This window comes from Sitophilus oryzae, unplaced genomic scaffold (genome assembly GCF_002938485.1).
Source record: "Sitophilus oryzae breed Bouriz unplaced genomic scaffold, Soryzae_2.0 scaffold_1018_pilon_pilon, whole genome shotgun sequence".
In the NCBI taxonomy this organism is placed as follows: Eukaryota; Metazoa; Arthropoda; class Insecta; order Coleoptera; family Curculionidae; genus Sitophilus; species Sitophilus oryzae.
In genome coordinates this window covers 324144-336013 of record NW_022145636.1, presented here as the reverse complement: position 1 = coordinate 336013, position 11870 = coordinate 324144, and the positions used below count along the sequence as shown (strand labels likewise).

Sequence of the window (11870 nt, the reverse complement as noted above, 5' to 3'; positions counted from 1 at the left end):
CTTAAGGGACCTTTGTGGAAAATTGCATACTCCTAAAACAATTTAAAAAAAATGAATTTTTGCCCCTTGAAGGGATGAGTTTCCAAAAATTGTTTCTTGGTGCTGAATTGGGTTACCCAAGGAGGAAGCTCTATTCAAAATTTTATACTTAGAATAGAATAGCATTCAAAAATATGTACACAAACTTTAACCCTTAATTGCGCACCAAAAACTCTCTTTAAACATAATCCTATAACATAATACTTTAAGGATAAAAATTATTTGGATCAAGAAAAAATAAATAAATTATTAAAATCAATTATAATATAAAAAGTAATATAATACCTAAGGACAATATGTTTTTCTTACAAAATATGGCCACAGTAAAAACTATTCTTCACATTCTTTTTAACTTATATACAATAATCAAAACTTCAAACTATTGAGTAGTAAGTATGCATGAGCTATAAATCCACTTACACATACATGGGTAACAAATTAGCCTTATGAAACATATCCTTGTCACTGCTCATTTTCCTTGTAAAACTGCATTTATTTTAATGCCGCAGTTCCCTATTTGGCTGAATTGATCCTAATTTAATATACCTAGCAGTTTGTGCTGCTTGAGAACTGCGAGCAGCCTCAGCAGCGGTGGGTACGTGCGTGCCATCACCTTTGAGGGCCGCTACTGGTTTCCATAAATTAATACCATGCACTAGGACAAAAATAAATTGAATTCCTGCTGATCGTACTATAGAGTTTACTCACTTTTAAACATTCGAACACAACCATCATCCCCGGTAGACGTTAAAAGTGTGCCAGTTACATTCCAACAAACTCGCCAAACAGTACCTCCGTGATCGTCGAACTGGCCAACTGTTTGAATGTCTAACTTTGTTAATCCACTCTGTGCTACCTGATCATCCCTAAAATTGAGAATAATCTCAACTTGGATTCATAAAATGACAACAAAATTAATCACTCTTTGCATCATCGAAGTATTTTTGTCATCATTGAAGTAAAATGTAGCACATGCATAAATTAGCAGTTGTCAAATTTCATGTAAAGCATTAATAAAAATAATCATACTGTACAGATTTAATGTTACAGTAGGCGTCAAGTTGACTTGGAAATGATCAGTGACGTTCATAATATAATTTTGCATATAGCACCACAGGCAAACTTCATTTCCAAAACCCTTTTTTTCGATCATATGATATGTACAGGATCCGGCAAGAGTGCGTCTGGCATCTGTAGCTTCTAGAATAAAAAACTTGGGAATTTTATTCAGTGCAAACCTAAACTATATTCTAGGATATATTTCAGGACAAATATTTTAAGTTCTACAGAGTGGCTCAAAAAAGTGTGGGTGGGATTGCATTGGGATGATTTTTTTTTAAATAGAACAAACACCCTGCATATTATTTCACTTTTGGCTTCCTTTCAGGCCACTGTACATAATCCTAAGATATGAGTAAATATATTTCGATAGTTTCAGAGATATAAATAAATAAATAAAAAATATAAGTTTTTCAACCTTTGTTAAAAAAAATATTAAAAATACTAGAACTATCTTGAAATCAAAACTATATTAGGTATTTAGTTTAGATGGTCTGTACTTACTTTGCTATAAATATGGTAATCGTAAATCATACATAATGTACAAAATTATACGCCAAACTTTCTAAAATATAAAATAATTTTTCTTCGTTTTTTTAAATGGAATTGTATGTACATATGTAATTTTTTCGATAGATGTAGAATTAGGAAATGAACATTTTTTGTATTTAGAGTATATCAAAAATTTTAATGGTTACGCAGATATTTGCGGTTTTATATTTCATATGGCGTTTTCCACAGTAAATTTTTATCAAAGCCACCCAATAACTTTTCTCTCGTATTTTACTGTTGAGAGAGCCATACGAAATAATACTGCTTGTATCTGTGAAACCATTAAGAATTTTGAAATACTTTAAATACAAAAAATGTTCATTTTTTAATTCTAATTCATCTAATAAAAAATAATATACAAGGCGTTCCTTTAAAAAAAAAAAAAAATTATTTTATATTTTAGAAAGTTTGGTGTAGAATTTTGAACATCCTATATGATTTAACATTGCAACATTTATAGCAAAGTAAGTTTAGACCATCTAAAGTAAATACCTAATGTAGTTTTGATTTCAGGACAGTTCTTGTATTTATAATATTATTTTTTAAGAAAGGCTGAAAATATATATTTTTTATTTCTGTATTAACATCTCTGAAACTATCGAAAACTATTTACTCATATCTTAGGATTATGTAAAGTGATCTGAAAAGAACCTAAAAATGCAATAATATACAGGGTGTTCCATTTAAAAAATCATACTGATCTACTCACACTTTTTTGAGCTACCCTATAGAAGTTAAAATAATTTTCTGAAATACATACTAGTACATACTTTAGGTTTGTATTGTATTGTATTGTATTGACTAAGAGTGGGTCCCATGGGGGGGGACCCTCCACTGAGGCCACGAGGGCCTATTGTGGCTCAGTTTCTACACGCTCTAATTTACAAGAGCGTCAAAGTTCACCCTCATGACCCAGCCTCCTAATATAGGCCGTTATGTCTGAGGGCGATATGTCTCCTAGGTCTGATAGGTCTAGCATGAGTTTGCCAAACATCTCAAACCTGGTCCTGCTCCCAGCGAGGCAGGTACACATAACGTGCTTCATTGTTTCGTCATCTTCCATACAGAGTCGGCATTCGGCGTCTTCCACCAGTCCCGTCCTCTGTAGGTGAGATCTCAGCCGGCAGTGGCCCGTGTACACTGCAGTGAGCACACGCGTTCCATTCCTACCGGCCTTTAGGAGTTCTCCTGTTCTATGTTTGGATGGCCCTGCTAGGATTTTCTTGGCATGTTCCATTCCGGGACTGTCATTCCAGTCCCGAAACGTCGCACTCCTAACCCATTCACAGAGCCTGTCTCTTGCGAGATTTTTAGGAACGCTAAGTGTCGGTTCTAGACCCACGAATGGCGAGCCTGCACCAATTTTGGCGAGGGAATCAGCACGTTCATTTCCCTCTAGGCCGACATGTCCCGGTATCCATATTAGCGACACTTTGTTCCTATCTCCCAGTATATTGAGTAGTTTCTTACATTGAAGAATCGTCATAGACGTGCTTTTCGTTGCCTCAAGTGCTTTCAGCGCGGCTTGACTATCCGAAAATATGCATATTGTTTTCCCGGTGTATTGCTGTTCTACCAGCAGTTGCACACAGGTTTCAATAGCATATAGCTCAGCTTGGAAGATCGTGTTGTGTTTTCCAAGACTGTAGTAGATCTCAGTCTTTGGACTGCTGTAGTAAATTCCTTAAAATACTTTAGGTTTACACTTAAACAACATTTCCAAGCTTTTTATTATAAGAGCTACAGATGCCCGACGTACTACTGCCGGGCCGTGAGTAAATAACTAGAAAGAAGTAACAGACAACTAAAATAAGTCAAAAAGACTCACTCTACTGGCGACAATGTAAGTATCTTGACATCCTTGTTCGATGCTACAGCCAAAATGTGTAAACTTCTACCCAGATTTGGTGCAAACTCTATGTCATGGACTGGTTCTGTTATGTTGCTGATAGTTTCCAACTTAATCCACTTTCTACTATTTTCACTGTATTCATAAACAAAGACTTTTCCCCCAATATTCATATTTGTGTCATCGCTTCCTACTGCTATCATTGCTGGATGTAATCTAGTAAAAAACAATATCAGTAAGAACAAAAAAGTCAACAAAGAAAAATCAATTAAATACAAATATTATAGTTATATAATTAATATGTATTCAACGCATTGGATAAAGAATAAAAAGGAAGAAGTCCTTCTATATTTCACCTAGCAGAAGAAACGGGGACGGAAGTCGCCATATTAGAAAACCTCTGATGACAGTCGTCGGTTCATTTTATTGGTAATTTCACGATCGGACTTTGGCAATTTGATTTGTTTCGCTTTGACGCCTGGTGTTTTGATTTGTGTTTTATTCAATCAAACAGTCAAAATTAGGGAAAATGGTTAGTTGTTTGGCCCGTGGCATCTCAAAAATTATGACAAATACCAAAGATGTTATTACGTTTCATCAGTAAGTACAAAATCTGAAAAAAATCGGCATCCGGAAACGCTTCGGCGCCATATGCAACAACCAGTAGGTCTCCTGTCAATGAGCGAAACGCTCCTTCCTTTTTATTCTTTATTCATTGATTCATCCAATGTACAAGTTTGCTATCAAAAGGCATTTCTTTATTTTGTCAAAAATTATTTTTTCAAATGGATATTTACATTAATATGTAGTATTTGATATACCCTACTGACAAGCGAAACCTTGGGTCGGCGTTTACATATATAGGAGTGAATCGCTACGGCAATCTAGTATGTTGGAGAGAGCAAAAATACGAAGTATTTATTACATAATCACTTAATTTGACGCCAGATTCCATGCGCTTGGAAAAATACTTGCCTTCTGTCTTTATTCAGTACATCTTATTTTACAAAGCGTGTTGACCGTACTCTTCGTGCACATGAAAATCGGCACCCAAGACCAGAAATACCGACCCTTAGTATAGTTGAATATTATGTAGTATAATAGTTTAATGATACCAGTGGTAGGTTATACGGTATGATCGAAAAAAAACGGCGTCCAGTTGGCTGGGAATTGACGATCGATGACATTATATATTCTGGAGTTCTTTCAAAAGCTGAAATAAAAAATGCAGGTCCGTATTTAAAAAAATTAAGTTGACCTCTGTATCTCACAAATTATGAGCTAAGTTGAAAATCTAAAACTACCACCAGATATCCCTAATAAAGTGGCTATGAGAATGTGTATTTAATGTGTAATTTTTTTTGATTTTCAAAAAAGTAACGACAAAAAAAATTAAATTGGGTTTCAAAAAATCCGTTTTTTTCCAAAAAAAACTCAGCAATCTTTGAAATTTTGAAAACTTTTTTGATCGCATCTTGGTGAACATTTCAAAGCGCAACTTTGCCCCAATTTAACCATGTTCGTATCTATTACGGTTACCGAGATACCAATGCTCGTACCTCCAATTTGTAGCACTCTGTATATATTATATATTACCGTATTTATATGAGATATAAATTTACACATAAAATTACAGCAATCTTCAGTTCATAGTTCATAGCCATCGCTGATGCCTTTTTTTTCGATCATACGGTATTTTACACCTTGTCATCTCTTTTATTTAAAAAATTATCAAGAAACTTTAAATACCTTTGTAGGTATCTTGATCACATTAGAATAAAAAATGAGGATCCCAAAACTATTAAAAAAATACAAATTGTCTTTTTTTAATGAAATGCCCTCTATATTATGTGTGTAGGATTTCTTTTTTCTGCCTTGAAATAGATATATTTATATGATCTATTTTAAACCCTTCGATATAGATAATAGATATAGAGTGTCTTTTGTTTGCGGACGATTTCAAGATTTACAAAAGTGTTGCCTCCGAGAGTGACTGTATTGATCTTCAGAGTGATTTGACAAATGTTATGACTTGGTTTACAAACAATAAAATGTTTCTTAACATCGAAAAATGTTCATTTGTGAGCTTTACACGTAAATCAACCAGGATAAATTTTGAATATCGTATACATAGTGAAACTCTGACTTAAAGTAGGGCTATCAAAGATCTGGGTATAACGTTTGAATCTAACTTAAGGTTTAATCTACACTATCGAAACATTGTCAATAAAGCATATCAAAGGTTATGTATCATGAGGTTTTCTCATTAGAAACTCTAAGCATTTCAAACAAATTAGTACTTTGTCCAAACTGTACAATTGCTAAGTTAGGCCTCACTTAGAGTATGCATCAATTATATGGACTCCTACAGCAGAATGCAATTGCGATCTGATTGAGAAAATCCAAAAAAAAATTTCTAAGATATCTATATTTTAAACAAAATGGTGTTTATCCAGTTTTCCCTCTGTTGGTATCATATAAAAACATGTTAAGCTCGTTCAACTTCCAGGATCTACACGCCCGAAGAATCGTACAATGTTTAATAATATTATATAATATATTAAATAATTATAAACTCAATAATTCAGATCTAATAAATAATATCAAATTTCATGTCCCAAAAATCAGCCTACGTCGCACAACAAATTCAAATAAAACATTTAATATATATACGGTCAGTTCTTATATGTGCCACATCCTGGACGAATGTAATGCAGTGTTAAGTCAGTTTAATATAGATATTTTCCATACAAATGTAAAAGAAATAAATAAGATCGTAAATCATACCTCCTTCACCACAGTGTGATATACCTGCACATTTTTGTTTTTTTTTACTTTGTATATTTTAGTTTCAATTCAACCAATTTTTTTTTTCTTATTGCTTTCATTGTATGTACAGTAGTTTTAGTTTTGTTAAGTTAATTTATTTAGATTTAAGTCCCTTACCTGTAACAACTATTCTTTTGGTGTTTGTAAGGAGTAGTTTAAAATAAAATAAATAAAATTCAATAATAGATAATAGATATAGATAAATAAATATATCTATTTCTAAACCCTTCGATATCACCAACAAATAACTATGGGTGTCTCATGCAAGATTTTTCCCCCTCACAAAAAAAAACCTTCGATATACATTTTTAATTAGAAAAAAATAACGTAAGCTGAGTGCATATAATAGGCACACAGATGGTCAGAAGGTATCTATTATAGTTTTAGAACATAATGTAAAAACCTTGATGTACTAAAACTATAATTTTTATTAACCAAACAATTCAAAATAGCGCATATAAAGTATATATGTTACTGTAAATGTCCGAAATGCGGTAAAACCCAGGATTTACCAAAAGCAAGTGGTAGTAAAAACCAACCAACCCCATTAAATAACCACCTAACCAATGCATTAACACCCCCCAAATAACCAGGCTAACCAATGCATTAACACCCTACAAATAACCAGGCTAACCAATGCATTAACACCCTCCAAATAACCAGGCTAACTTAATTAGTTAATGTTCTTGGTAAATCCTAGGTTTAGCGCGCTTATCCTAGGTTTTACCGCATTTCGGACATTTACAGTAACATATATATTTGAAATAAGAAGAAATACTACAATTAGCGGTGGACTCCGACAACCCGTGTACTTGGCAAACATTTTTTATTGGCATACAGGGTCCGCCGATAGTGCTTCTTAGCTCCTATAATAAATGACTTAGAAATTTTGTACAGATACCCGACGCACTATTGCCGAACCCTGTATCCCAATAACAAATGTTTGTCAAGTACACGAGTCCTCAGAGTCCACCTTAATATAATACAAAAACACTTTACACATGATATAAAAGGCGTTTCATTTAAAAATGCATTTGCGTTGACCAGTTTAAAGTTTTTTAATACTTTTCAAATTAATAAGTTAGGATACAATTATTATAATACTCCTGTTCTTTTAAAATTACAATCTTAATATTACCTTGACAAACTGGGATTCCATGTCAAACAACTTAAAGGCAATTTACACTGAACTTCATGTTGCAATGTCCACTGACTTAAATTCATTACATCAGGTGCTTCATAGATCCTTATAATTCCTAAAATTAAATGATAGACTTTGAGAATTTTTTTAAGATTTCCAGTGCAAATTTAGATTTTTCATAACTTTTATACCCGGTACGTCTCAAAAGTGGCTCACCCTTATAACCTTTTTATTTTTTCAGACAAAAAAACGAGATTAGGTATGTTAGTACCCAGGCTGAGCGTGCATTAGAAGTTTCTATAGGACTACAACATCTAGCTCGGAGATTTTTTGCACATCATAGTTTCACAACGAGAACTATCGATTAAAAATATTTTCAATATGGCGGCACTTCCGGAAATACCGGAAGTTGACAGCAACTTTCTTAGTTTAAATGGATGCCTCCATTTTTTATTATGTATTTAAGTTCTCTGTAAAATTTTATGAATTTTGATATTAAACACTCTATATCTAACATTAACCGTTTTTGAGGAAAAAATTATTTAAAATTTTTGAACAAAAAAATCTGCCTGTCAAAAATATGTGTCTAGCCTAAACGTCAAGTTTAGTCATTACCACAGCCACTGTGCCATAAAGAGGAAACATGGGGCTATATTTTTCAAATATTAAATTGTTCGAATGTCATATAATAATGGCCGCAGCTGTCATAGAATTGAGCGATTAAAAAATTATCATAAATCATTTTTTTCAAATAGAAACCCATTTTTTTATTTCACTAGTGAAAAGGCTTTACAATTCATTACTAACTATATATGTTCCTATACCTAAAATAAATCGTTTTTGAGTTATTTAAGATTTAGTTTTAAAGTGTATATTTTTCTTGATTTTAACCAGTAGCCTACGACTTTAAACGTCAGGTGATGTAAAACACTAGATCTAGCCATGTCATATTTTGACGCTTTGTTCAAAAAGCAGCATCATTTTCGAGCCAACTTTGCGCTGTTTTTTTTTTCGGTCATACGGAATATTAATATAATATCAGCTATTAAATATCACTAAAGAGCGAAAATACGAGATATATTTTTATAAATACACTTTTTAAACTCTTAGTAGGCAGTATTTGTACTATAGGAAATTCAAATAATTCGTTTTCTGACAGATGGAAATAAATTGTCTGACCATTTGATACTTAATGTCAAAGGAAGCTAGATAAAATCAAGAAAAATATACGTTTTCTAACTCAATCTTAAATAACTTAAAAACGATTTATTTTAGGTATAGGAATATGTATAGTTAAAAAGTAACAAATTGAAAAACCGTTTCATTAGTGGAATAAAAAAACTGGGTTTCCATTTGAAAAAAATGATTTATGATAATTTTTTAATCACTCAATTCCATGACAGCTACCGCCATTATTATATGACATTTGAACAAGTTAATTTTTGAAATATATAGCCACATGTCTTCTCTTTACGTCACAGTGGCTGTGGTAATCACTAAATTTGACTTTTAGGCTATACAAATTTTCTTGACAGGTAGTTTTTTTCGTCCAAAAATTTTAAATATTTTTTTTTCTCAGAAACGGTTAATGTTAGATATAGAGTGTTTAACATCAATATTCATAGAATTTTACAGAGAATTTAAGTACATAATAGGGGGCACCCATTTAAAATAAGAAAGTAGCTGTCAACTTCTGGTATTTCCGGAAGTGCCGCCATATTGAAAATATTTTTAATCGATAGATCTCGTTGTAAAACAATGATGTGCAAAAAATCTCCGATCTAGATATTGTGGTTCTCTAGAAACTTCTAAGGCACGCTCAGCCTGGGACACCCTGCATGACATAAATTCTAAAAAATCTGAAAAATTAAAAAAGTTACGCAACCAGTATAGTAATACAAATTATCTAGTTTTCAATTTAATAACAAGCAATTTGAAAACAAAATATATCTTTATTGCCTTTGAAAAGTTATTGATAAAAATATTACCTTCTGCTGAACATGTTGCAAGAAGTAGTCCTTGTGCTTTAGGTCCAAACTTCACATCAGTAACTGACGTCCTTGAATCGACTAGATGTGTCCTTCCAACCCAGTGTCTTGTACCTCTTTGACGAGGTCCTGGCATATCACCAACTAAAAAGGTATTTATAAAACAAAAATTTTAAATAGCAAAGTTAGTTCAGTTTTACCAATTTCCTCCCATACAGCTGCAGTACGATCAAATGAACAAGTTGCCAATACATGACCAAACTCTGGATGTGCCCACGTAACTTTCCAGACTGAAGCTGAGTGTGCCTTCCAGCTAGATGTTAGTGTCCAATCACCATCGCTGTTTTTATCCCAAACCTTAAATGGATTTATACCACATAAGTGCTAATAAATACAATTCTTTATTTTTATTTACACCAATCTTTCACAAAATTATTCTTAGCCATAGTTCCTCGATATACATATAATTACTTACAAGGTATTACTTTTAAATATTTTATATTATTTGGAACGTTCGAAATTGTTTAAAAAATTATTTGTGGAGTTTGAAAAAAATAGCATGTTCTATTCGGAGTAAAAATTATTATATAATTATAATATATAATAAAAAAAATATAACATAAAAAAATTAGTTTTAAATGTAAATAGTATCAAATTATTTAGTAATCAGTCATGAGAAAACTAACATGAACACAAACAAATAGCATTTTTTATTCAGAGTAAAAATTATTATATAATTATAATATATAATAAAAAAAATATAACATAAAAAAAATAGTTTTAAATGAAAATAGTATCAAATTATTTAGTAATCAGTCATGAGAAAACTAACATGAACACAAACATGAATATAAATGACCACAAGCAAAGAAAAAAAGGAAAAACATAGTGTATAATATTGTATATACATACACAAGTGGGTTAAATCATAACTTAATTATCTGAATATGAAGTACTAATATGTGTGAATGAATTATCTAGTGCTAATGGAAAAAAAAGGTTTTATATAACCATATTATAGTATTCTAAACCAGTTAACCCTGTTACTTTGTCAAAGATTAGGAACTTTTGACCTCGTATCACTTGAATATGATAATAAATAATGATTAAAACTATAGGCATTTCCCTTATTAATTAATCATTCCATAACTAAGTCAATATTCTATATGTTCCCAAAAATTGTTACACTGAGGTGAAAAAAAAAAACAAAATGATAAATATAATAGCTCATATATATCAGGTATGAAACAATTATTCCTCATTACACATTAATATGGAAAAAAAAAATCTTGATAGAAATTAATGGAATTCTGAAATGTACATACCTAATATAAAATTTAGAAAAAGTTCTAACATTTTTTTAAATTAAGTTTATTTAATTAGATACCTTCACAAAGCGATCATTGGAACATGTTGCCATTCGAGAACCACACTGATCAAAGGCTACTTTTTGAATTAGATTTCTATGATTAACTTCAATTTCTTGAATTTCAAATTCAGACATTGTAATAAATGTAAATACTTGCTTCAATACCTAATAAGTTTTAGGCGACTGTTTTTTTATAGCACCACTTTTTTAGTAGATTTAACAATAAACATGGTGGACATTTTTTATTTACATACAGGGTCCGGCGATAGTGCGTCGTAGCTCCTATAATAAAAAACTTTTGTATAGATGGTAAAAAAAATATATACAGAAATTTTGTATAGATGCCCAATGCACTATTGCCGGACCCCATATACCAATAAAAAATGTTTACCAAGTACACGAGTACATTCTCGATCACAAACCGGAGGTAAATCACATTTGGATATAAAATAGAAGGAATTAAAATAGTTAAAAAAATGTGTACCCATTTTTTATAACTGATAATGCTGCTTCAATAAAAAAAGCGGTATACCAAAAAAGCTACGGAAAAAAAGGGTTCAACTGCGAGTTTCTCATACATGGAGGATTTTTTAATAAATAATTGCAATTTAAATGGTAGTTATGCACTTTTAGAACATACAAACATTGCTTAAACATTACTAACCTTTACATATTGATCACTAGAGCATGTTGCCATTCGATCACCATAAAAATCAAATGCTACATCGTGAATTAGATCCTTATGCTCCGCTTTTATTTCCTGAGCTTCAAACATTTTTAGAAAAAAAAACTTAAAATAATAATTTCAAACAATTTTTTTCTAACTTTGGCTTCTTAAGGGAACATAACCATACTTTCCTCTGTCATTTATCCACAGAAGCACTCATACTCATATAACCATAGCTAAAGGATTAAATTATACATAAACTTTGGCACGACATGCCAACCCTGGTATACTTATTTTAAACTACAAGTAAACTACGTATTTTACAATGACTAATAATAAAGAATACTTTAGTCATTGGTATTTTACATATTTGAAAA

General features: G+C 31.6%; 2 protein-coding genes across 3 annotated transcripts in view; one reads left to right on the top strand and one right to left on the bottom strand.

Moving 5' to 3' along the window:
- Positions 1 to 281: 281 nt before the first annotated feature.
- LOC115874665 (nucleoporin SEH1) lies at positions 282 to 11705 on the bottom strand. 2 transcript variants are annotated; one of them, XM_030889894.1, is made up of 7 exons: positions 11491 to 11705; positions 9658 to 9814; positions 9458 to 9601; positions 7467 to 7584; positions 3479 to 3715; positions 748 to 905; positions 282 to 694 (listed from the first exon to the last, which is right to left on the bottom strand). In XM_030889894.1, exons 1-7 carry the CDS (start codon positions 11599 to 11601, stop codon positions 537 to 539), a joined length of 1083 nt encoding a protein of 360 aa, XP_030745754.1. In that variant the 5' UTR covers positions 11602 to 11705; the 3' UTR covers positions 282 to 536. The 2 variants fall into 2 exon arrangements, with proteins under 2 accessions (XP_030745754.1, XP_030745748.1); XM_030889888.1 differs by lacking the exon at positions 11491 to 11705 and adding an exon at positions 10845 to 11108.
- The window catches only part of LOC115874640 (leukotriene A-4 hydrolase), a 22743-nt gene continuing 21525 nt past the window's right edge, over positions 10653 to 11870 (top strand). Inside the window, exon 1 of the mRNA XM_030889852.1 lies at positions 10653 to 10697. Coding sequence (XP_030745712.1) covers positions 10668 to 10697 — 30 coding nt within the window. The 5' untranslated portion in view covers positions 10653 to 10667. The remainder of the gene's footprint in view (positions 10698 to 11870) is intronic.

What these genes read in the sequence shown, in the direction of transcription:
- LOC115874665 (XM_030889888.1), bottom strand. Translation starts at nt 10,961, where the DNA reads ATGTCTGAATTTGAAATTCAAGAAATTGAAGTTAATCATAGAAATCTA. An exon ending in CCAATGATCGCTTTGTGAAG is followed by an intron (nt 9,815 to 10,844) that starts GTATCTAATTAA and finishes AATCCATTTAAG; the next exon opens with GTTTGGGATAAAAACAGCGA. An exon ending in TTGTGTTCGAATGTTTAAAA is followed by an intron (nt 695 to 747) that starts GTGAGTAAACTC and finishes TTTTTGTCCTAG; the next exon opens with TGCATGGTATTAATTTATGG.